Source organism: Taeniopygia guttata, chromosome 1 (assembly GCF_048771995.1).
Source record: "Taeniopygia guttata chromosome 1, bTaeGut7.mat, whole genome shotgun sequence".
In the NCBI taxonomy this organism is placed as follows: domain Eukaryota; kingdom Metazoa; phylum Chordata; class Aves; order Passeriformes; family Estrildidae; genus Taeniopygia; species Taeniopygia guttata.
This window is the reverse complement of record NC_133024.1, coordinates 28,923,774-28,950,232: the sequence shown is the minus strand read 5'-3', so window position 1 is coordinate 28,950,232 and position 26,459 is coordinate 28,923,774. Positions and strand designations below refer to the sequence as shown.

The 26,459-nt window shown below is 39.3% G+C and overlaps 1 protein-coding gene across 3 annotated transcripts in view; it reads left to right on the top strand.

Annotated features, from left to right (window-relative positions):
* EPHB6 (EPH receptor B6) overlaps nt 1-8,726 on the top strand; it is a 66,136-nt gene extending 57,410 nt beyond the window's left edge. For 2 of the 3 annotated variants that reach the window (XM_030267833.4, XM_002195043.7), the window contains exons 10-17: nt 2,020-2,075; nt 2,190-2,309; nt 2,727-2,974; nt 3,882-4,097; nt 5,101-5,250; nt 5,392-5,585; nt 6,829-6,984; nt 8,000-8,726. In XM_030267833.4, the coding sequence (XP_030123693.2) occupies nt 2,020-2,075; nt 2,190-2,309; nt 2,727-2,974; nt 3,882-4,097; nt 5,101-5,250; nt 5,392-5,585; nt 6,829-6,984; nt 8,000-8,108 (1,249 nt within the window). In that variant the 3' untranslated portion in view covers nt 8,109-8,726. Of the gene's footprint in view, nt 1-2,019; nt 2,076-2,189; nt 2,310-2,726; nt 2,975-3,881; nt 4,098-5,100; nt 5,251-5,391; nt 5,586-6,036; nt 6,102-6,828; nt 6,985-7,999 lie in introns of those variants that run through there. The other variant, XM_072926176.1, reaches the window with a different exon arrangement.
* Nucleotides 8,727-26,459: the final 17,733 nt, after the last annotated feature.

Sequence of the window (26,459 nt, the reverse complement as noted above, 5' to 3'; positions counted from 1 at the left end):
TTTACTGAGGTTTGAACTTAATCCCCTAGATTGTCAGTAATGGGTTTCTGTGTTTTTGCTCTACTGTGCCTCTGCACAAGAGGGACTTTTTAGCTTTTTCTGCTGACCTAAAAAAAATGTATAAACTACTTAACTTTAGAAAGTGGCATCTAGTTTTAATGATTTTTTTGTACTCTTCCCTTTTCTACATTTGTTTTCTCCTCTTGCATATATTCTCTTTTAATATTTTTTTGAAAGAAAAGAATTATCAAATATTGTTATATTTGAAATGTTGCCTCCTTTTGTTGCTGTGAACTGTTAAAAATACACTTTCTTGTTACAGCTGGAAATGTGATATTCTGTGCACAACTCAATAAAGCATATATTTTTCTAAAAAAAATAAACCAAACCCAGAAAAAGTTAATATTACCAAAACTGTGTTGGGGAAAGACATTAACGACATCTGTAAATATACATATGAGGAAATATTATAAAAACTACATTCATTTGTACTTAAAGAATTATGTACAGTTAATAGACAGTTTTTCAGAAAAAGTCAAGACACCAAATTTCTATTTTAAATTTGTCCTTGATAAGAAAAGTAAGTTTGAAGATGCAGAAAATGAGGAACACCAGATGAAATGAGTAGTTCCATAAAAAGTTGAACATATGTAAAATCAAATGCTCTGACTTTAACTTGTTTTTATAAATTGTTGGTACACATTTTTCAGGCAATATGCACTATGAAACATCTCTTTTAGCTAATTGTTTTGTTGGATTTTTATATGGAAAACAATGAATTTGTTATATAAAAAAACTGACTTTCAGGTTTAACAGCAGAGTTAGAGCTCCTAGGTATAGACCCCCTGCAAAGCCGATTTCTTTGCACAAGAGAAAAAATTTTGAAGTTAAAACTGTCTTGGTTTTGAAAGCAGAATTTAAAGAGATATGTTTGACAAGTAAGAATAATACAGTTAGCTGTTAGACTGTCAGAATTACTTATGTTCATAAAGAAAAGTAACATAATGTTTCATGATACTTTGCCTCAAAATGCTAATTGAATCAGCAGCTAAAAGGTCTCATGCTGAAACAGCAAAACATGAGTTGACACAAATCCATGCAGACAGCAGGGATACTGCAGGATACTGTAGGGTTTGATTTACAATCTGGTCTAATTAATAGGGTGATTGGAAACTAGCATGAAACATACTTTTTTTTTTTTTTTTGGTTAAATGAACCCTGCTTGGAACAAAGGAAGTAGCTTGCAAATGGCAAATAGATTTAGTGCAAACAAAGAATAGAATGAAACTTCTAAAATAATTGTGTGGGAAATAAATGGTGAATCATACACATTCAGAAGGAGAATGAAATCTGAGAAATGCTATGCTGAGAAGGACCTATGCTTACTGGAAATTAGATGCATATATGCAATGAACCTTACAATATTAAAAATCTGTTTTGATCTGCACATGCAAAAGTCACATCAAGGAACAGATTTCCATCTGTTTGGCTCTGTGTGGTTTGGTTTGAGTACCATACTTACTATTAGAATGGCCAAAATAAATGCTGGTAAACAAAGCCAGGAGGAAAAATAATTGGGGGAGATCTATACATATTAAGCATTAGAGTAAATGTCTCTTAGAATGTTTTTGAAGAACTTAAAAGGCATCACAGAAGAAGACATACATTATAATTGAGAAGAATAATTTGTTGTAATTAAATTAAATTAAAATGCAAATTTAGCCTGAATAGCAATAAAACTTCCAAGGCAGTAATGTTAAACTGTAATATTATTTTTCAGGATAGTGTTGAAAGCCCTATCATATGTCTTTTCTAAAGTGGGGGTGCCAACAGCGGTATAAAAACCACCACATAGAAAACAAGCACGCACTGGTTACCAGGAGATGGGCAGGATCTTAACATCCATCTTCTACCCTTAATTTCAAGGATTCTCTGAGCCTTGCACTGAGAAGCCTACCCCAGGATCTGATGAGAGACTCTTGTGTGTGTTTTGACTTTCGTTTCCTTTGTGTCCTGCAGTAAAAGGCGAGAGACTCCATACACAGACCGCCTGCAGCAGTACATCGGTGCACGAGGTAAGTGTGTTGGAGCAACAGATGGCCAGGGCCTGTCTCTTTTCAGGACTCATTAACACCTGTGTGTCTCAGGGTTTGATTCTGGTGATGTTTGGGCTGTTTCCCCCACTGCAGGACTCGGAGTGAAGTATTACATTGATCCTTCAACCTATGAAGATCCCAATGAAGCCATTCGAGAATTTGCCAAGGAGATTGATGTGTCCCTCATCAAGATTGAGGAGGTCATTGGATCAGGTAGTGTGAAAATCTGCAGATTATTTAAAGTGCCTTCTTGTTCACATTGAAACCTGGCACACTACTGGCCTGAGGTGGACCAATGGATTCATCCAGTGTCCCAGGATATCTAAACCTTCATTTTTACCAAAATTCATTTTAACCTACTAGATGCTGGCTCTCAACTAAGTTTAAAGCACCCTTTAGATGCTGGCTCTAAACTAAGTTTAAAACACCCTTTGAAGAGTCAGAATTCCTCATTTGAACCCCAAATATGTCTCCAGCCTTGACCAAAGACTTTACCTTAATCTGAACAGTCCCATAACCCTATTTCCATGCATCGCCCAAAGTCGTCCACAGTAGAATGCTTTAGTACATCTGTTTAAAATCCATTGCTCTGTTTTCTTACTTGAGGTGTGTTTCTTCCCTCCCTGACAGGAGAGTTTGGAGAGGTGTGCTTTGGGCGCCTAAAACACCCAGGGAAGCGTGAATACATGGTAGCTATTAAGACCTTGAAGTCAGGTTACACAGAGGAACAGCGGCGGGAGTTCCTGAGTGAGGCCAGCATCATGGGACAATTTGAGCATCCCAATGTCATCCACCTGGAGGGGGTGGTCACCAAGAGCCGGCCAGTCATGATTGTCACAGAGTTCATGGAGAATGGATCACTGGATTCCTTCCTCAGGGTACCACAGAGTCTCCCACAGCCATTAACCTCTTCATCTCGCTGTGTAGCAGTCTCAGACCTGATAATTTTGCCTGTCCTTCTTCTTTAGTCCTGTCTCCCTAAGTCCTCAGTTGTGCTCTTCAAGTGCAATAGAATTTATAGTAGTTAGCCACAGTAAGTGGTTTCAGAACAACATGGTGAAAACACTCCAAGGGCTCAACAACCATACAAAATTTCAGTATTTTAGATTTCTTCAACTCCCAATAATAATGTAAACAGTACCAAATCTTTGTATACACCCTTTCAATTGCTTATGTGCATGTTCCAAATTTTTCCTTTCTAATAATGTTTTTTAGACTTTATTTCACAGAATATATTCTAATTTCAACATTGTAATGCAGTAATGAAACTTGCAATTATTTTTGGATTTTGAGTTTCCTAGTAATGGAAAACAAATATGGACAATCTAGGTAGTATAGGTGCTTCACTTCTTTTTTACTGATTCATGTGCTCATTCAGCCACAAATGCTTTGGCAGGTACAATTTGAAGAGTACATGAGCCTATTGAGTAGAACTGCATAGAGGCCATTGTGAAGATCTTAGTAAAGGCAGATTTGTGTGCTCACATTCATTTAGCCATCTTCGTAGTTAGTGAGGCTACGTGTAGGATGCTAAAGGGGGATGTGGCCACAAGAGGAGGTTTACCTTCAGGAAAAGATCACCAGTGTCTGATTTTATTTGAGGTTCATTGCTTTGAGCCCATCGTCCTTTGTTATTTGTTGTCCTTGAACCTTCAGATTTGGGCTGAAATTAAGATGTGTGTTCTCTAACTTCATAAATCCACATCGTTACCCTTCTCTTTGTTAGTCTCCTGTTGGCTCAATGTTCTGTGGCCATGAGAGCTGTGTTTGCCTCTTCCCTTGCAGCAGAAGGAAGGGCAGTTCAGTGTGCTGCAGCTGGTGGGAATGCTGCGGGGGATTGCCGCCGGCATGCGCTACCTGTCAGACATGAACTACGTGCATCGTGACCTGGCAGCACGAAACATCTTGGTCAATAGTAACCTGGTGTGCAAGGTGTCAGACTTTGGGTTGTCCCGCTTCCTGGAGGATGATGCTTCCAATCCCACCTACACTGGGGGTCTGGTGAGTCACTGCTGTGGTGGGAGTTACTGTAGTGCTGACAGATAGAATTTTTTCCTGTGTTCCTCCTTGGTTTCATGTACCTTCTCTAGTCTGTCTTAAGACCATAGAGAAGCGTGGAGTAGAGACTTCTGTCTTGTGGGCTATTTGTTCCAAAGCAGCAAAAATTAAAAATAACTGAGTATCTGAGCCACTCTGCCATGTGAAGTCTCAGTGCTGTTCTTTGTGGCATGATGGTGAATAGGTCAAACCTCATAGCCTGACGTAACTATTATCTTCCCCCTTTCATTACCTTTTTGTAGGAAGGATAAAGGACTTAAGGAGAGATTGCAATCCTGTACTACCACTCTTTGAAGAAAAGAGTTGGGTTTTTTACTGCAGAAAACATAAATGGCCTAAGTGTATTTATGGGCTTATTGCCTATGAAGTTGTGACATCTGTCACACATACTGCAAAAGGGGTGGGAGTAAAAAAGAAGAGGATGAAAAATCCAGTCACTGAAAAGTGGAACAATTTTTAGATCTGTGCATTTTGAAGAACCAGCACCTGAATGGTATTTCATCTTACAAGTCATACCTGTAGTTATAGAGGTCAAGATGGAAAGGGAAATGAGTTAATGCTAGCTACTCATTGGATCTGTCCCTAAGTGCTGCAGTTTGGCATTATTTAAATGGCTTTAGATTTCCAAATGATTGTGACTCAGGAGGATTTTACTATATGCCACTTTCAAATGCTGCAAAGTAAAGCTGCAGAAGTATAAAATCATGGGATTTGTAGCATCAAGGAGGCATGATTCTCTCTTTTCATTTATACTTGTCAGTAAAACAAGGTGGAAACCTTGAACATAGTATGAATTTAAACCAGCAATGTTTCCAAGACAGAATCAATGGGACTGTCACTCGGTGCTCCAGGCTGTGTTGTGCTGCTAACATCTGATTGTTTCAGTGATTTTGTTTTCACAAGCAGTCCTTACCTCACTACATTCTGGTTGCTTTCTGTCTGCCAGGGCTGCAAAATCCCCATCCGCTGGACTGCCCCTGAAGCCATCCAGTACCGCAAGTTCACCTCCTCCAGTGATGTCTGGAGCTATGGCATTGTCATGTGGGAGGTGATGTCCTACGGTGAGAGGCCTTACTGGGACATGTCCAATCAGGATGTAAGTTTTGGAAGTGGTGAGGATGTACATCTACCTCTCTCTGCTGTCTCAATTCAATCAGAAGAAAGCCACACACACCAAGTGATTGAAGCTCTTTTATTTTCCCAGTTGCAATAAAGCTTTGTTCTTCTTTTCTTGCAGGTAATTAATGCCATTGACCAGGACTATCGCCTGCCGCCACCCCCAGACTGCCCAACTGTTCTGCACCTGCTGATGCTTGACTGCTGGCAGAAGGAGAGGGTCCAGAGACCCAAATTTGAGCAAATAGTCAGTGCCCTGGATAAAATGATTCGCAAGCCATCAGCCCTCAAGGCCATTGGCACTGGGACCAGCAGGTGAGATGGGGATTTAAAGTAAAATAACAGGACTTGTCTCTCAGTAGGCATCATGAGGAAAGGGAAGCCAGAAATCAGGCTATATAGTTTTTTTCCTAACCCTGTCATTTGAGACTGGGAGCAAACAGGAAATGGAAGAAAAGAGAGGAAACAGGTTGGAAGAGCTGTATATCCTGATTCAGTTAATGGGGAGCTCTGAGTGCTGAATGTGACAGGAGATAAATCTTGATGAGTTGCACTGAGGATGAGTGACTGAGGGATCATAGAGAATGAAGGGAGGGACACATCTGGGTGCAGCAGCATGAGGTATTCTGTGATCTCACCATACTGTGTGACCACAAGAGATGATGAAGAAAAAGAAGACCTTAGCTTATGGAGGGAAGGAAGTCTTTACATAAGAATAATTAGAACTGCAGCTTACATCCCATATTTTCCCAACTGCATTTTGCAGTCTGATGGAACAAGAGGCAGGAGGTCAGCAAAGAAGAAGTCTCTGGAGGGATAAACGGTGCCAAGGTTAGTTGGCTGCTGTGCTGATGACAAAATAACATCCTGCTGTCCTGGAGGGGTTTTCCCTGTGGTTATAAATCTTGTCTCAGTGGAATGTACTCCACAGCTGGGGGAGGGGAGAAGTATCTAGTGAGGCCCAGTTTACTAAAAGCAGCACATAAAAAGTGTTAAAGCTCTGGGACAGGTTCAGATGTTGAGGAAAAAAGTAAATACCATATATAAACAGTCATCTCTTCAGCCTTCTAGTGCAGTTCTTTTATCTGTGGGTATTGGAGCTGAAACAACGCATTCATTGTCTCATAGGTCACTATCTGACCAAAAGAGAACATTTAGGAGAGGAAGACCTAGTCACAAAGGTAAAAAAGGTGTATAAGGTCTCTTCCAGAAACCTCCTCACTGCAGTTCATTGCCCAGCTAATAGGTCTAGGCCAAGAAAGTGTGGAAGGATCTTGGGCAACAAGAAGAGAATGAGCCTGAGACAGTATGGGCAATGGGAAGGGAGAATCAATTCCTTGGGTTGGTTGATTGTTTTCAGGCAGAAAGAGGGACACTGAAATTCTAGAAACAGCACATCAAGGTGGGGCTTCAGGAGCCAGGGCACGATGAACAAATGTCATTGTTCTTCATTCTGTCCTTTTCGGAGGCTGCATTCTCTCCCTCTCATAATTCTTATTTTACTAGTGTGCTCAGCTGCTGCTGATAACTTGGGTTTTAGAACCTGCCTCTTTTGCAGACCATCTCAGCCTCTCCTGAGCAACTGTCCTCCAGATTTCCCTTCCCTTAGCAATGCCCACGAGTGGTTGGATGCTATCAAGATGGGCCGCTACAAGGAGAATTTTGACCAGGCTGGTCTGGCTACATTTGATGTCATATCACGCATGACTCTCGAGTAAGTAACAGAGCAGAGAGCAATACATACCAGACACTGAGTTTTCCTTGCAGAAAGTGAAAGCAGTCTGAGAAATTTGCTATATGGAAAATACGTACACATGAAAAAGGCAAAGTAGCTACTGTTCCTTGCATATTACTAGGGCCTCTGGACAGCATCCATGTTGTGATACACTTGTAATCTGTATCTATAAGCACTAATTCTAATCCAGTGTGCATCAGAAAATGTATTGTCGGTGTTGCAGAGAGCCTGATATATCAGACTGTTTGTGACAGCTAACACAGATAATAACAAGCACTTCTAAGCATATGTTTGGAACCAGCCACACCATATACTGGTTTGAAGTGCTATGTAAAAGACAGGATCCAGGAAAACAAACATTCTTGGAATCATAGAATGGTTTGGGTTGGAAGGTACTTTTAAAGATCATCCAGTCCAACATTCCTGCCTTAAGCAGGGACACCTTTCACTAGGTGATGTTGCTCACAGCTCTGACCAACCTGACCTTGAATGCTTACAGGGATGGAACATCCACAACTTCTCCTGGCAACCTGTTTCTGTGTCCCACCACCCTTCTTTATTTCCAGTCTAAACCTACCCTCTTTCTGTTTCAAACCACTGCCCCTTGTCCTGTTACCACAGGGCCTGGTAAAAAGTCATTCTCCATCTTTCTTGTAAGCCCCCTTTATATATTGAGAAAGTTCTTTCTGGAGCCTTCTCTTCTGGCGGAAAAACTTCCAACTTCCTTTTTTTCTGTAGGAGATCAGCCCTCTGATCCTTTTCATGGCCCAGTTGCAATGCTTCTTTTTGTACCTACCAAGTTCTGGCAACACCCCTTCCACCCATGCACATTTGTCAAGCAAAAGCAGAAGCCTCGTCAGCTGTTTCTCAGGCACAGATAGGCACACACACACATATCCATACACATTTATTTGCATCTACAGCAAAATAGACTGAGACTGTTCAGAGCAAGCAGTTCATTTCAACAACTTCTGTGTCCTCTGTTGTTTTGCAGAGATATCCAGCGTATTGGAATCACCCTCGTTGGTCACCAGAAGAAGATTCTAAACAGCATCCAGCTCATGCGAGTCCATTTGAATCAACTTGAACCCGTTGAAGTGTGATGTTTACATCATCCTCATTCCACTAGTCTCAAACTCTGGAAAGGTTCTGGGGGAATTCAGAGGGATTTTCAATGTAAGAAAAAGATGTCAATAATGCTACTTGAAGACTTAACGCACCCAGAGAGTGCACACTACATGTCCTGTTCCATGAACAAAAACCAAGCCTTGCTGGGATTGAAAGCAGAACTAAATGACTGGTGACAGTTACATGTGGCTGCTCTCATACATTGGGAATGGGTTTGGGGAGGGAAGGTTATAATAACACGGGGTGGAGATGGAATAATGGCTTGGACAGATCACAAGCACCTGTTGCCTATTGTCTGCCAACAAAAGGTATCTGACAACTTCACAAAGTCATCAGCAGGCTTTATTTATAGCTGAGAGCCGAGCAAAGCTGCAAAGACATAATAAAGGCAACAAAAAATTAGTGCTTTTTTTCAGAAGAATGCCATCGTGGTGTGAAAGATTATTCCTCAGACGGAGATGAGCATCAGGCTATCACTTGGTGTGCCAGCTCAGTTCGGAACTGAAGTTCCAGCTAGTGCACAGCATGTGGTAAGCAAAAACAGATGTCACCTGGTACACAGGTTCAGAGTAAAGAATCGAAATTCAATGCTATTTCGTGTGCAGTTCTTGGGTCTGCTCCATAATGGGAATTGCTAATCTTTTGTGCTGACGTGAGGAACACTCAGTCTCTATTTATGGGACTGCAACAGAATAAACAACGATTCCTAGAATCCCTCCTGCAGGACCTGAAAGTGGAGGGGAAAACAGGTCCTGGTTCTCACAAGGCCATTCTTTTGAGGAAAGGTGTAACCTGTGGTACGCAGAAATCCTGAGTACCCAGATCTTGGGTTTTGTTTTCTTCTGAACCCCTTACAATGAAAAGCAGAATGAAAAAAATCTGAAACCTTTTGCTGCTGAAAAATGCTTCTTCTTTTTCTCACCCTAGCCATTAGGCACGGAATTTTTTTTTTTAAGAAAATGCAGACATGGAGTAGTCAACTTCAAACAGACCATTGGAATGGTCTGTTTGGGTGAGGTGAAACTCTTTCACGAGTTTTTTTCAAGAGTAATCAGGGAATGATACCAGTCCCATAAGTCACTTCAGTCCTTAAAAAAGGGCTAACAATGTTCTTGGGTTCAACAATATTGATCCCAAGGCACATGAGAATGACCAGAATGGCAGAGCTTATGTATCCTTTCAGGCAGTCTAGTTCCTGTTTATGGGAAAATCTGCTTCAAGAAGGAGCGGAGCTTTGAGGCTATATCTCTCTATGTATCCCAATGGAGTTGAGCTTGAGAGGAAACCTCATAAACTATACACTTGTCTACCTCATCAACATGTAGGAAGGGAAATGGAAATGGCCCAGGTAAACAAGACCCCAGTTATGATACCCTCTGTGTGTCTAGAGAAGAAATAACCTCAACTGTTCTGATCTGTGTTCATATGTTTGCTTACTGTGAACTAGACATGAATCTCATATACTTCTCCAGCTGTCAAGAACATCACAACTTCTTCACATACTACTCCTGTATGGATTTAAAGGTTCCCCCAGTCAACCTAACAATTGAAGACCAAGAAGCCACATTTAAGAGTGATTGAAGAGTCCAATAATATGATGGGAGGTGCTCCAGAATAGTTGCACTGGAATAGCTAATGCAGTTCAGACTCTTTGTTGCAGCATTAGAGTAACATTATTTTAAATTTTTTTAGCTAAAGAGGGAGAACAGCAGTGCATTTTTCAAGATATAAAAAAGTCAATACGAAAACAATAAAAGGAAACATGAATAAAACATTCATTACAGTACAAAGAGAGTGTGAAGATTTAAAAAAACCCCAAATCACATCCAACTAGAGTCCAACCTAGAAAATCTCAGTCTGTGCTTTTTAAGGGGTTTATGGAAACTTGTAATACTCACACATCCAGTCACATGTATGCTGACTGACTGTCAGCTCCACCCACGGTATCTTAGACAGAACAAGTGTTGTCCTCTTCAGAAAGCATATTGAGCACAAGATGTTGAGGGGAATCTGTGGTCTCTAGCACCTTCCATATATATTCACCAGAGGACAACAGTGCATGTATGCATCTTCGTATATTCTAGAAGTTCTGTGTGCCATTTGGGGAAACTAGGCAGCCTTTCTTTTCCATGCCTTGACTGGTCAGGATTACTGGAGAGATTAGCAACCTAGACAGAATTCTATGACCTCTTTTCAGCCTAGTAGAAACTTACATGCAGAAAGAACATCTTGCTCTCTTCGTGCAATAGGAAGTTACATGGGAGCCTTGCCTGAATTCTGTTGTGTTAACAATGAAACTTAGAACTGCACAAGGAGCAGGCTTGACATCACATTTGAGTGCAAATTAATAACTTCTGTAAGAAGTGTCTCCATTCTCTTTATTCCCAGTGTGTTCCCAGTTTTCAGGCAGTCATTCTCTTACACAGTTTGGGATGCAAAGGTTCTCAAGTTGTAATGCAGCTTGTGTCATTTGGCATCTTGTCACTCCTTAACTGTGCAACCATGGAGGAAGGGCAGTCATGGCAAAAGCATTAGAAATACCCTGATCTTACTTTTCTCAATCATCTGAAACTAGAAATTCTACATTCTGTTTCCACAGTCATCTGAGATGTCCTGCAGTACATGAGCAACCCTAACAGGTAGGCATGAAAATGAGGAGGGAAAGCAGTGAGCTCACCTAGGCACCTGGTATCTGCCCTTCACCAGCAGAGTGAGAAACAGTGCTGAAAATGTCTTACAGAGCTTTGCCAGAGAACCAATGGGAGACTAAAGTTATTGCCCACCTTCACTCCATGTGATTTCTACAACAGGCAGTGTACAAGTGTAATGAATAAACTAAATGCACAGGGATCAGTGGACAGACCTTCTTAAGGGAGTTAGACATTTGTATGAAAACTCTGAAAAGTCATACCTATAGCTAGAAAGAATGTATTTCAAAGATTAATGTCTTTTGTGCTTGATCACCAAATTTTCACTGTCTGGAAACAGGAAGAAACTTCACCTTAAGGCAAGCTGGTTTGTAATTATTCTTGATGAGGTTCCTTGAACCTGTCTTTTTGGTGTCTGTTGCTGGACAGCCTCCCAGACAGATAATTGGATCTGCACCAGGATGTCAGTAAATATTCTGTGCTGCCAGAGAGCACATCGGGCAAGCAAGTTCCCACCTATGCTGCTTTGGCAGCCAAGTGAAATTCTCAGCCAGGAGTTACGTGCCTGTGCACTCCTGCCTCACTAAGCCATGGCATGTTTCTGCCAGAAGCAGGCCTCAAAGGGCTCGAAGACAAGCACATAAGCTAAGATTTTTTCTTCCATGCCTGAAATGATTTTAAAGAAAGGCTCAATGACTGTGATTTACACAGTGATTTCTGTGCTTTGCAGCCAAGTAGCTTCAATGCATGTGCGGCTGAAATGGCTGAAGTCCCTGGTTTCTTGTTTGCTTGTTTGTTTTTTTTTTAAATTGAAGGGTGTAATCCTAGTCCATTCTTTGACAACACTGTATTAGGGCTAATTGAGGGAGCACAAGCTGCTCAGTGGAGAGAAATGCTGAAAGAGTCTCTCTGTCTAGCACAAATACATTCAGCACCCAGGGCTGTCTAGAAAGAAAGAGACAGCTGTAGCTGGTCCCAGACAATTCAAATGTTACAAAGCTGAATGAAAGCTGTGGGTATGGTGAGAAACAATGAACACCACCAAGGAATTTGGCTTTACTAAACAAACAAGGGTAGCGCTGTCCCTACCACTGGATCTTCCTTGGTCATGATTCCAGCCAACACGTCCACCTGAAGGCAATTCCAAGTGAAGGTAACCAGCTTGAATCCATCCTGCTTTTGGCACATTTTTTCACCAGTTGGCTACACAATTCTTCTTCATGAAGAATTCATGTCTTCTGCATGCAACTCATGTCTCCTACACCTAGAGATGCAGCTAGGCAGTAGATTTGGGTTCAGAACAATAATGATAAATTCTCTTCCTGAAACCAGGTAATGCTAGAGGGGCAATGCAATCAGCTGATCATGTGTGTTGTGTGTTAGCAACTATTCATGAGTACCAGACGTCTGAAGGATTGCAGATCACATATAAATTTGAATCTTTGGATATTATTAAAAGACATAATGGAAGAACAAACCTCATTGCTCTACCTAAAAGCTAGTCTAATCTTTCACTATTCAAATCTATGGAAAAAATGTCACCTTTTTCAGAATTTACGTTTTGTTGTGGCATTCAAGGTCATTGTGCTTTTTGTGTAAAGCTGTTCCACTTCAGTGTTGCTGAAAGGGCTGCGCTGAGCTAATGAAAAGCCACTGTGTCTTCTAGAACTTGTGGAGCTGTAACTAGGACCTGTTCAAAGAGGAATCACTCCCCCTGGTGTGCTGAAATGCAGAACTGAAGTGTCCCGGTGTGCTGTGGTACAGAACTGCCTTCAAAAAGCCTGGGAGCTTAGCTATTTCATTTCCCTTTCCCAGGTGATGAGAAAACTCTCTTCCTGAAATATTCTCAGTTGAAACATGCAGATTCATGAAAAAAATCTGGCACTTCCTTCTGGTTTCTTCCATGACCTCTTTTCCTTAAACAAACAGAGTAATGTGGTCTTTTACTCAAGCGCTGCAAGAGCAAGTCACAAACATGAGTGCCATGGGTTGACATCTATGCCCCAAATAGTTAATAGTTTGGCCTGTTATTTATGTCTCTTATACAAGACCAAGTGTGCCTAGCTAGCAGTGATAAAGCTGTTTGCTTCTGAAAATTAATTCCTTAAATTCAGGCCATGCTAAGTAAGGTTGGATTTTTTCCAGTTTACAAGTGACACGAGAAACTACACAGGCTGCTGGCTACAACTGGAATTTGAGTTATATCTCATCACATTTTGGATACTTTAAAACTTACTTACAGCTGGAACAGATTGATCATTTTAAGCAATTCTGTTGCTGAGACCAGACTCTTGCCCTCTTTGAACCCTACTAACTCTGCAAGTAAACTGGAGATTAATAATAAGAAAATCAGATTTATTCAGGAAAGTCACCTAGTTGGACAGATAGGAATGACAAAGCACTATCTGAAATTAGCAATTTAAAAATAGATCTATTCGTGTTGTTCTGTTGAAAAAGACAGTAATTGTAATGTGCCTTTTTGTCTCTACTATTAAGGTAGAAGAGGGAACGTTGGTCTTTACCCTCCAGGACAGTACACTTTACCCCTTTACCCACTGTTGAGTTTACCTTACATTTGATTGGAGAATTTTTGCTAGAAAGGCATCTATTCTTGGTTAATTCAGGAATAATGAATCTACAAGATACCTTGGACTGTTTTTTCCCACAGCTGTGATAATTTTTAATTGCAGTTTGACTGTCACTTTTTGTTTACTACCCAATTTGGATAAAGAGCTGTCTGTAATCTGATACTTCTTCATTTTCCACCATCATTGGGTCATATACATGCCTCTTTATATTCTAAAAAAGGGAAATATTTACATGTCTTCCTGTCACACTTCTTGTTTGGTCCTCCCATCTTTGTTATGGTTCTCCATCTCATCTTCTGCCTTCCTTTCTAAGAGGAGAATATGAAGAAGAGGCAGAACCAGTCTCACTAATACGCTACATGGACAGGAAACCAGCCTCTCACACTGACTGTTCACTGCTTATTCACACGCAGATCACAGTAAGCCTTTCACAATGGAGGTCTTTGACTCAATCAGGACACTCTGATCCTTCTGACGTAAATGGTTTTTTTAGGATACTCATTCTATGTAGATAGAAAGTGCACTCTTTTTTTTTTTTTTTCCCAGCTGTCAAGCACTACTCTTAGAGGAGAGTTTTCAAAAAATGGATCTTAGTATTGGCATTTTACAATGCTAAGCAGTTTTTAATCAGTATTTTCAATCTACCAGACCATAAAATGATCCAAAAGTCAAGTCTGGACTACCTAAATTCAATTTTACGGGAATTTTGCTATCCAAATCTCAAAGTAAGTATTCGCAAGAACCGCCTGAATTAAGGAAAATGTATCAGTGTCTGCCACTTCCTCCCTAGACACAGTTTTCCCTGGCTTGTTCAGCACCTCATCAGAAGAATCCAGCATCTAGCTGTTTCTGGGTTGTAAGCTCTTCTTAAATACAATAAGGAATGAACCTGTGACTTCAATTTGGTGAAAATCCAAGGGCAGAGGATTTACAAATCCTGGGGCATATTACTATAGCATTTTTTAATTAAAGCCAGGAATTTACCAGAATAAAATGTATAAAAATGAAACTACATCCTCTCTGAAACTGAAATAGATTAGCTGGAGCAAGTATGGATCATAGGCTGAGGCATTTAGGTGTTCAACTCTTTTAGTGGATCTGGATGGCCGTGCTGTAAAATTATCCTGTCACTTGTTACAAAACTGACTGTGCTGTTGGATTGCACAGGGCTGTGCTGTGTGAGTTTCCTCATTGCAACTTGATGGTTGTCCATGCAGCACTTGGGATCTGTGACGCCATTCACACAGCAATGGAGCATGTGAATTACCAAGTCTTCTAAGCTGATTATATAAAAAATAGCATGCACCCCTTCCAGTCCTCTCTTCAAACTGATCTATCATACTCAAGATCCCACACTACTGAACTACTCTTAAGTTCTTAAGCAATTGTATCCATTATGTCCTAGTCATCAATCTCCCCTGTTTTTTCATTTTTTGACATACCAAGTCAGGTCAAGGATCCATTCCTGGATCTCATCTGTCTCATTTAATCATCTGCTTAGATGGTGGTAAAAAAAGAAGTATAGATTTATCCCTAATCCATTAATGTAAATTTAAGAACTAATTTCATTTTCTTCAAGTTTGTAGTGTACCAGTGCCTAAGACTGAATATTTTTCGCTATGAGGTTGAAAAATACCATTCAAATGATCCAGAGGGAGAGCTCTGTGTCAACAAATGTCTCCATTTACACACCACCACTTCATTTGAAATTCCCACAACAACATTCCAGAATTATTTGCCAAAGGCAAAAAGAGTAAAGGAATCTAGGGGGGGTTGCCTGAAAGAGAGACAAAATATTTTCTGACAAGAATTAAGTCATAGCAGAAAGTAAAGACTGAGCAAATGAAAGATTTATGTTCTTCAGAGGAGAAGGTGAAGGGAGTAAGAACTAAGAGACTGAGCAAATACATAAGACACAAACAAGAAAACCCATGAAGAATTTTAAAGTAAGAAACTGCTTTGGACTTAGAGCATCAGAATGACTGAAAATGCAGCAAATCTAGATTTTACAACATCTCTAGGCAACCTGCTCCTGTGCTTTGTCACCCTCCCAGTAAAATACATTTCCTGATGGAACATGCTGTCCTTTAGTTCATGCTGATTGCTTTTTTTTTTTCTGTCACTGGGCACCACTGAAAGAGCCTGTCCAGATCTGCCTTCTTTAAACACTCTCTTCAGACTTCTCTACGTGTTGGACAGTCCCAGGTCTCCCTGCCTCACCTCATAGGAAAGAAACTCCACTCCCTAAATTATCTTAGTGGCCTTTTGCTGGACTCTGTGACAGCTACATGTTTCTCTTAGTTTGGAAGCCCAGATCTGGATGCAGGACTCCAGGTGGTGCCTCACCAGAGATGAGTAGAAGGGAATGATCAAGATGGGAATGATCACCTTTTGCAATCTGGTGGCAGCATTCTCTTTAATGCAGCCCAGGATTCGCTGTTTTCATGTCAAGAATACATTGCTGGCTCATGTTCCTGTGGTCCATCAGTATCCCCAGACTCTTTCTGCAAAGCCATACAGCCAGAGGCATGATTTATAACAGGCTTTGGTTGGTTTTTTTGGTTTTTTTTTTTCAGCGTTTCATTTTAGTGTAGAAATTAAAAGAAAAATGTCTCCTTGATTTTGGGGGATGGAGAGAAAGAACTATTCATATAATGAAATACAAGTGGAAGCATAACAAAGTAGTTATTTGCAAACATTAGAAAGGGCAAACAAAACGGGAAAGGAATTGTTTATATTAATCATAACTCCTGTTTATAATCTCCTGTTTATGAACTCTTACTCATGGTCTCTATTAGCAGGGCAGTACAGAACCTGAGTGGATGCTTCTACTTAGCATTCATCATGTAAGAGAAGTTCATCATGCACAGTGCAAGGCTTACGTCCCACTTCAATCTTATTTTATAGTCTGAGTGGGATGTAAAGGAGTTCATCAGCCTCATAATGGCTCTATTTACATGGATTCTTTTTCCTCATAGAAGTAGTTCACTTAAAATGCCTTAACTTCAATGAAATGTCACTATATTTACAGTGAAGTAATCAAGAGTAAGATTAGACCACCATCTGTAGCAGATTTGATTTGAAAAGTGTCTAACTCTATGAAAAGTTGTTTTTATTAAGTATCTACATGGAGAGATAAGTGACCATATTTTGGAACTTTTCATGCTTTCTCCATTGGAATTTAGACAATGGACCAGTAAATGTTTTAAAGCAGAATATTAAAAAATCAATGGAATGGAAAGATCTATGATGTGAGATTCAATAGGAGAAGATTTTGAAGTTCCCAGGGAAGAAATGGAAGCAAAAATGTAATATACACATAGCACAGTCATATATAAGCACAAAGTACACATGTTTCTGTACACACCATAGGTATATACATATATACACCACACAGATGTTTGGCTTAAAAATTAATTGAAGTGTCAGTATAAAAGTAATGGTAAATTTCTTTTCTTATTTCCTTACACTCACAGTTTGTGGCAGTGACAGTTAGTAAAAAGAGTGGCCAGCTGGTTGACTAACATAAATAAAATACTGGCATTTATTGCATTATTCCAGTTTGTATCAAATGACAATTCAGCCCAGTAGTATCTTAAGGGGAAAACCCAGCATTATAGGAAGAAGCAATACAACAAGCAAGTTACAGAATTTGGAGAAAGGAAAACAGAAATTAAATACGGAAATTTTTTTTTAAAATTGTTTGGATTTCCATTCTTTTCCACTTGTCTTGCAGAGATTTTCTGCTCTTCAGGGGTAATTCAGATTAACAGTATAATGAAAAGATTATTCTCTCCTGCAATGCTTTGCTGATCTTCCATCTCTACCTTGCCAAATCCTGGCAGCAGAGGTGATCCAGCATTTCAAAGAGAGTGTTTTTATCATAGACAAGTGTTTTGTGTCAAGAGAGACTTACTGAGTGTTAGCATATTAATAATAATTCTTTATCTACTCTAATTTAAAGTGAGCAAGAATTTGTCTGCTAAGTGCCTAACACTTAATATCCCTAGTTCCATGCTATCACAAATATTTCTTGATACTCGGCACACACTTTTGCTTGTCAAATTTCAACTCCTTTTTTGTTGTTGTATTTTTGAGACCTTTTTGAATATCTGCTGTCTGTGACTGTTGTATGCTTTTTTGAAGCATATGATTAGGTGAGAAGAGATGAGGTGGCGTGCTGTGATGTGACATGACATGAAGACTATAGGAGAGAATGGAAGAAGGAAATGCATCCACATGAGAAAGAAATTGGAAAGACGGCTTTGGAAAGAAAATCACAAGTCTGTGCACTCTGAAGCAAAGCTTTTCAATTTCAGAAGGGTAGATAAGAGAATATATGAATATTTTATATATACATATGTTCATCTAAATTTTAAATTAATAATATCACTGTCTCAAAGCCATCTGTATTAATTGAAGGGGCAAACCATGAAGCCATGTCTGATGTCAAATGTTACCTTGCAATACATCTGGACCCACGAAACAAAGTTCCATTAGAAAAGAAAACATTATTAACAGTGTGGATGCATTTGCACAATCTGCCCTTTTGGGTTCTTTAGATAATTTTTTATGTTGACTTTGGTTCAGAATCAGTTTCCACAGACATCAGAACTTCATATTGCATATTTCTATTCATAGCTAAGGCTGCAGAATATTTTCATAGTTGCATATGAAGAGTTGATGGTTTTGGGCACGGTTTGAGAGAGAAACCATGGTATGAAGTTTCAGATTAGTTGTATTAGTGTTGTAATGGGTGACAGTGAAGTCATTAACAGCTCTTGTCGGTACCATTATCTTAGAGGATTAAGTTTGCTGCTTCTTTTCACTGTATCAGGCTGCCTGCAGGCTCAGACAGGCATTTCCCCACAGGTCACAGTTCCATTAGGGTACAGGGACAAAAAACTGCTACTTTTTAAAATACCAAACTTCTGCAGAAAAGTTCTCTGACAAGATTTGTCTTCCTTAGCAATTCCATACTTATCATTTGTGGAGGAGACACAGACATGCTACTGATTCAACAGGTGATAGAAAGAGGAAGAAAAGGTGGACAGTTGCAGAGACACCCATGTCAGAAATAAAACACAGCAGTTTAACCCACAGGTGAATACCAAAGTAGATGAGATTGTAATAGTTGTGACAGAAAATTTATTTAGTGGCCTGAGGATTCTTGACATCATCTCCCTTTTCCATTATCACCTTCACCAAATTGATGGTTTCTTTCACCACAGCACTGTGAAGCGCAGTCTCTCCTGCAACACACAATTTCCTTATTATCTCTCACACCATATCAAATGTGCAAGAAATACTTCAACAACTAGAAATCCACAGCACAGCCACAGATACTTTGTTAGTGGAAAACTGAGAGATAATAGGAAACTACAGGATTTTCAAAGATTTCCATGGCAATGAGTGATGAATATCCATGGAACTAGGGAGATGAAGCATAAGATTTCATTCAAGTCTCAGGAAATTGTCAGTTCAAGACTCGTCTCATTTTCATATTAGGAGTGACTTTCTAGGAGACAGTCTGGGTTTTGTGCTGTGAGAAGGACCATAAGATCTGATCTAGTTTCTCATCCGTGGAGGATTCAATTTGTTTGGACCCAAAGGCTGATATTAGATCTGTGAAATGAATTGCCACTCAGAGTGAACAAATTCACTGTCAGCATTTCTCATTAAAGTGTTTTAGCGGTTTGTTTATTCCACTTCTGTTCCCAGTCATATTTTTATACTCTCTAAATGCTTCACTGGGAGTATCTCAAGCACTTGGAAATGCTACTTCACCATATTTCAGTAAAGTAGCCTTTGTTTATGGATCTGAAATAATTAGTGGTCTTTTACAGATGGAGAAGCTGTGGCACAGAGAAATTAAGATCTTTGTTCATAGATAGGAAATTGAACATAAATCACTATTCCCTACCTCTTTTAAGACTTTTTCTGAAATAGGTGGATGCAACTCTTGCACAATGTAGGGTTGCTATGAAAGCATTTTAAAAAGTGACATACCCCTCCAAAAATTCACAATGTAAATGTAGTGTTCACCCTGAAATTTAGGCAAAACCACAAATAAATACTACTGCTCCTGAGAGCTACATGGTCTTACAAGAACTTCGGATGCATTCTCTTCTCACGAATTGTGTTTGTTCAGGGAGGAGGGTCCTCTCCACGACTGTTTACATTGCTTTCTCTAGCAGGTCTGTGTAGCAACATCTGTGAGAATGAGCTTCAGATAGGAGAAGCATCATCTGGATCCACACTGCTTCTGTCAGCACTGAAACATGTCTACAGAGGTGATCTTTCTAAATTATCAATCCAGACAAATCAAATAGGAAAAATAAATAGAGGAAAAAAGCTGACAATGGGATACATTCCAAGGACAAAGTTGACTTATGAGCCTTTTAGGTCATCATAAATACACAGTTTAGGGACATGGGTGTTTTAGACTGTAGGTACACAGTTCACCTCTTGGAGCGAAAGCAAAGTGTTCAGAGGTATCAAGGAACTGAGTATGGGTAAACAAAATAGAACATCCTTGAGTAGTTAATTTTCACTATCTCTTTGGGGTCCTGAGTGAATCTCTTACATGGTTCTAGACCATTACTGGACCATGTTTGATCATTTGGATGTCCTGATACTGTCCTTTAATATATTTATACCTGCCTACAGCTCAGATGTAATTGTTTCATTGACAAGCTCTGGGGCTGCGTCTATCACAGCTGAGCAACACCCACACTGTCCTACAAGGCAGTCACATGCAGGGCTGCCTCCCCCACTGCACCTAGGGACATTTTAATAAATTCACCATCCCACTGCTGAATCCCCACCATTCAGCCATTTCCTCTTCACGCTGGCAAGTTTATTTTCTGCTACAGATACAGTCTGGGACCCATTGTCCAAACATACAGGCTCCAGTAGTTTTCTTCTAAAAAAGTATTGCATCCTAGACTAGTACAGGAAGGGGTGTTACCCATCTCACGAATACACCAGATTTTACAAACAAGACAAGAAACAAGAAGTTTCTGAATAGCTTGTTATTCTCCAAGGCCTGGAGCATGGGAGATTTCCAAAGCCTGAACAATAAAAATTGCCCATCCATAGTTTTAAAATTAATACATTTGTTACAGAAAATGAGTTTTGCTGCATCAGCCATCAGACTTTGTTAGACGTTTTTGTTCTCAAGGTAGTGGACACTTTGAGAACTCTAAGACATGCATATAAATGATCCACCTTTTATAGATCAGACATTTTGCATAACCAGAAGATCCATAATTCAGCTTTTACATGACCAGGGAGCTGATGAAGATGTCACAAAGGAAACATAATTCTGACTCGGGTGGTAATTCAGCATTCCAGGGTTATTGCGCATTTACTGTACTTGACTAGACTTAGTACAAGGTGTCAAATTGCCTTCCAATCTTACACGGCCAGGCCTCAGCATTTTCCAGACATCTGAGATCCATGCAGGAATTGCACCTATTCCTGGCATTATTTCTGGATTTCTGCTCCCATTTCAAGTTTTTCAACCAGTTTCAAGTAGACTGGATCATTGGTTCTTGCCATAGTACAAAATTCAGTAACCAAATCCTTTCTTTCTGACAGATGGAAATACACAGCCAGAACACAAAGCTGTCTCTTTGATTCTCATCCTTCTGCTCTAACCAGGAAATTCGGTTAAAAAAGAATCCTAATTAAAGATTTAAACCTTTCATCTTGCTCCATCCCAGCAGGGGAGCTTCAGCTCAATACAATACATAATGACCCCTCTGGAAAGTTTGAAAATAAAGATGTCATTGTTAAGAGAAGTAAATAATTTTTAAGTAACATAAAGGTTGGCTGTATGCCCATTGTAATTATCTCTGATACTAAGAGCCACAGGGGTTCAGCCTGTAAAGTCCCAGCCAGCTTAATCTGCCAAATTAAAAAAAAAAATCAAAATAAAAAAAAAAGAACTTCTTCTTCATCTCTTTATTAACCTAAGTAAAATAAGGTGATACGCTAGGAAAATGTACTAACAACATGCAGAATCATGCTTTTCATGAGGAAGGAATGAAAAACCCTTCTGCCTGCTCTTAATGAGGTGGGCTGTGCTTAAGAAGTTGAGAAGTCAAGCCTGCAGTTACTGATAAACAGGCTGAAAGGGCAAGATTGGTGTAACAGCAGATCTGGCCAACAAGGTATCACACCACAGATATACAAGGCTGGAGAGTAAAACTGGGAAAAGAGCTGTGTCTCTCTGACCTGCATCTCCAAAACACGATACAGAAGCCAAAGAAGAAAGATGAAAAGGATGAAGAGACAGGAGTATACTTGGAGTCAGCACTTGTTCAGTATTTACTGGCTCTGCACAGCACTAGGTAGTGCTGTCAGCTACTCATCTTTACCAGCACTGAAATTCCTGATTTATTAAAAAGATAGATAAGATAAACAGTTGTCATAGTTCCTCATGGTTCAGTGGGTAATGCAAACATCTGCTATCACAGCCCAGGACATCTGCTTTGCTGCCTTTCTGCTCAAGGAAACAGAGGTATCATTCATGTATTTGAATGTTAGTCTTAAAGAAACATTGAAAGAGGATATAGGGCTCATCATTTACACTAAACCCATTGTGGAAAGTAGATCCTGATCCTCCATTAGTTTCTCACAAAATGATGAGAGAAACCCTTCCACCAAGTCTTGTAAGTTCACTTCATGTGTTTCTGCATGGTTTCTGAACACTTCATAGAAAAGGTTCTAAAGTCTTTATAGCTTCTCTCGATCCATGTAGACTGTAATATCCTCAGTGTTAAGAGCAGGCCAAAATGTAGACAGAAGCAATGTAGATGTCTCTCAGTTTACTAGGTTCCTCAAGAAAATTGATCAGGTCTTCCTGTCACTTGTTACTCCTAGAGAGTTAAGAAGTAAATCAGATCAAGTCTGAATAATTCATAAGATAAGGTAAAAAAAAAACCCACCTGGTAGCTGATTACAGAATAATTAAGATTTTGAACATGAAGTTGCAGGAAATTTAAAATATGGACAAAAGTCAAGCTTAAGATAATATTTTTTCTCAGAAGAAAATATACTGTGCAAGTCTGGAATGTCATTTCATTGTGATCTACCCTAGGCAGTCAAAAAATCACATTTTTTGCCACTGCTAAGTCTAAGTCTTTTAGATTACAAATGTTTGTGCTTCTGTGCTTAAGGGGACTGTTTTACAGGTTTACAGAACAGTGTTTGTGCTGAAGGATCTCATAATTCTACCTGAATCTTCTGGGTTTGCCTAATTCTTTTCTTTAATTCCCTGTGTTTTCTTTGAGCTACTCTAACCAATTTTATTGCTTTATCTTTAAGGATAATATCAGTGTCTGTAAAATTCTACCTTTGCCTTAAAATTGTTTGCATCTGTGCCTAACATTCTCTGTCTTTATTCTCAGCAGGGTGTTCATTATGCTAAAATTCCTAAAGTGAATTTTAAAATTCTACTATTAAAGTTTTGTGAAAACGCAGTAAATGCAATCTCCATTAATTAAAACTTTAATCAAACTTCTATAAAATATATTCTATGTTATTTCAAATTATTTTTAATGTAGGTGCTTATCACCTGATTGGAATCCACATAAGACTGGATAATTGTACAGATCTCATGAACTTGTGTAACAGGGCTGTGGAAGTGTGTGTGTTGATGTACTACTTGTAAAGTGTTCAGGAATCAAGAAACTACATTCTTTTGTTGCAGATTTTTTTTCCCCAGGTAACTAAAGTAGAATTTTGAAAATTATTAAAGCCCGATGATTTTAGTAAGGAAACATTAAATATATTTTGATTAAAATGATATTGAAGAGTATCAAAATATCACTTGACCGGTAGTTCCACTCTCTGAAATATTATTGCTAGTCTATAATGAAGTCTCACTCGACAAGGGAAGAGAAAAAGGAGAATCTCCCTGCCTTTTTGTACTTCTTCGCTTTCAATAGAGGAATTAGTCTCTGGTCATGCCTCACTAGACTTATTCTTCCCAGATGTGTTTGATTGTGTTACTCACTGATTATTCATATTAGGATGACTCAAGCAGTGAGGTTCACTTTTCTTGGAAATTCATACAATTATGAAATCTTTTTATTGCTTAATTATTAATCCTTAAAGCAATTCTTAAAGCTGATGGTGGGTCACTAACTCGACTTAGTGATACTTGAGAAAACAAGCCCACATCGAAATGGCAGTAGATCTGATGGCATATGGTGATGATTTAAGTTTTTGAAAGCAAATATGATTAATTTGGTCTGAGACAGGAACAGTTTATTTTATTCTTCTACCACTAAAAAAAAATTTGCAGAGCTGAGAGATGCCTTGCCTAAGTCAGCACAAAAAGGCCTACCTCAAATGACTGCCTCAAATGTTTATTTAAGCTTGAAACTCTCATTCTTGCTGGTCACTCTAGGACCACAGGCAGGCCGTGGTGAGGATGTGGCCATTCTGCTGCAGTGAGAATAAATGAACACAAGGCAGCAGCAGAAACTTGAGTGGAGAACAGTGAGGACTTGAAGAAATCCATCTCTGCCTGAACTTGACATATAAAGACTTGCTCTGCTTATCTCTGTTTGGAGAAGGCATGTATTTGCCAGCTCCAGTTAAATGCAAGCCATTTGAACTAGGTTTTTGTTCAAGTGGCTACAAACATCAACCTAATCCCCCTCCCAAACTCTATTCTTTGGCTAAACCATTGACACCTGGGGGTATATCAGACCCCATATATAAAAAGTGCACAGGCTTTATGAGGCCAGATTTACAACCCTGGAATGCAGCTGCTACCTCTAAATGTCAGGGAGTTTGTCCATAAAACTATACACCTGGTTCTCATTCCCAGGCTTGACTGCACCCTTGCTCAGACAATGAGTCTCTCTTGGTTCATTTGAAAATGCTCTATCTGCTAACAGAGCTCTTGTAATAAAAACAATTGATTTTTTTTTTTTTAAAGGTAGCATTCTTTGTCTGCCTGATTTAATTACATTTTCTTGAGCTGTGTCACATTTCTGGCTCCTGAGCCCCTCAATACAAACTCCTGCATGCTGCTCAGAGTGAAACCATTTGCACAGAAAGAGGGCAGGTAGTTATAGAACAAGATTTGCCCAAAAGATCTTTTAGAAGAATAGAATATCTTGCTGTACATAATGATTTACATTCTGAGACACTGACCCCTTCAAAAATTTTCAGTGGGGTTCCATCTCTGCACAAAATTCTTGCCATCTTTGAATAAAACATATTACATTCTTTCATAACTAAAAAAATATCACCTGCATAAATGAGCAGATGATTTGGGCTTGTTCTCAAGATTCCAAAACCACAATAGAACTTTCCAGGCAGCAGCAGAAAGGAATGATAGAGGTGATTCAATCTGATCATGATAAGCATCAGCTGCTGCATAATTTCTCTCCACTGACTCACAATAGGTTGAGTGAGGTTCGCAGACAGGCATCCCTTGTAAATAGCAAAAAGTTTTCTATATGGGTGATATCTATTGCTCTATGGCTGAGTACTCAGTCAGAATTCATAGGAGTTTAGCTTTTCTGAAAACCAGACCAGCTGAATGTGAAAATAATCATAGCTGAAAATGCTTGGTCAAACAGAAATTTATTTAATCTCTACTTGGACATAAAAAAGTTCTGATATCTGTGTCCAACATACCTGCTGAAATAACATTTTCTCTTGAAGCAGTTCTGGTTGAGAAGCCATAACAGCAAAACATAAACTGTTTTTTATTTTCTTAACCCAAGATGGCTCCATGTTAGCAAATATAAAGCTATGCTATTTTAATAGACATTTTCTTTCATAATTGTGTGACAATTTATTCTGAATGACAACAATTAGAAAATTTCCAGCAATTCTGGAATTAAAACTACTCTGCTCAAATCAGATGTCTGAGACCCCCTTAAGAGAGTTTACATTTATCTAATCAGAGTTATGTTTCTGATACAGAGTTAAGTTGGATTCTACACCAAAAAAAAACCCAAAAAAACACAACAACAACAACAAGAACCCCTCATCTAGGCCAATCCCTCAGAGATTAGTTTCTGGCACAATATTTGTGCCAGAATTCGGCTTCCCTTATTTTAGAAGCTGAATATATACTTATTTGCAATCAGCTGTGATCCAGGTGATTGCAGGTTTTTTATTTCCTTAGTGAGAGTGTGGACCTGTCCAACATGCCAAAGGCCAGGGATGAATGGGTTTAGCAATTTTTTTAAGGGAATTGATGCATGAACCCTCTTTCTTACACATCACAGAAGTATTTAAACTAATGCCAGAAAATTGACACCCACTTCATTCAGCCTCTCAGTGGGGATACAAACGAAAAAATTTCAAAATGCATCATGGCTCTGAATACAGGCTGCATAGTCCTAAGACTTCCACATCTCTGCAGTGTGTGCTGCACTTCCAAACAGCTCAACTGTTAAGCTGAGAGCAAATAGAGCTGTTCTTCTCTCTGAGTAGCTGAAAATGTTATCCTACTTGGGGATTTTAAACTGATGTCCTGGCAGTGTCTTCCAGCTTATTTACCTGAGCAAGCTTTAAATGCAACCAAGACAGCACAGGCATCACTACAGGTTTGAAAATCTGCTCAAAAAGTTGCTCAAAAAACTGAGTAAATCCCAGACACCTAACCTACCACAAACATTCCTACATAAAATCTTTCTCACTGGGAAAGATTCTCTCTTCACACTTTCTTGTTCTATTGTCTTCCTAATTTTTTTTCTCTCTTCACACTTTCTTGTTCTATTGTCTTCCTAATTTTTGATCTACAGCACTCAAGGCTGTAGTATTTAGTCCTTTGCTTAAAAAAACTGTTGAATTAGATTATCTCTCAAAAAGACAGCACATATACCTTGAAACACAGGAAAGAAGAGACTTTACCTTTGCAACTGTGAAAACAGTTTGAAGGATTTTAAAATACTGAGAAAAATAAGCTGATTGAGAAATTCTACAGCAACACAAAAGAATATTGGTCTGTCTTTTGTCTGTTTTTCACTTAAAACAGTGCTTTAACTCATATATTTGCACAGAATTTCTATCAGAAAAGAGTGGGTAGTGACCAGCTCAATGCAGGGTCTAT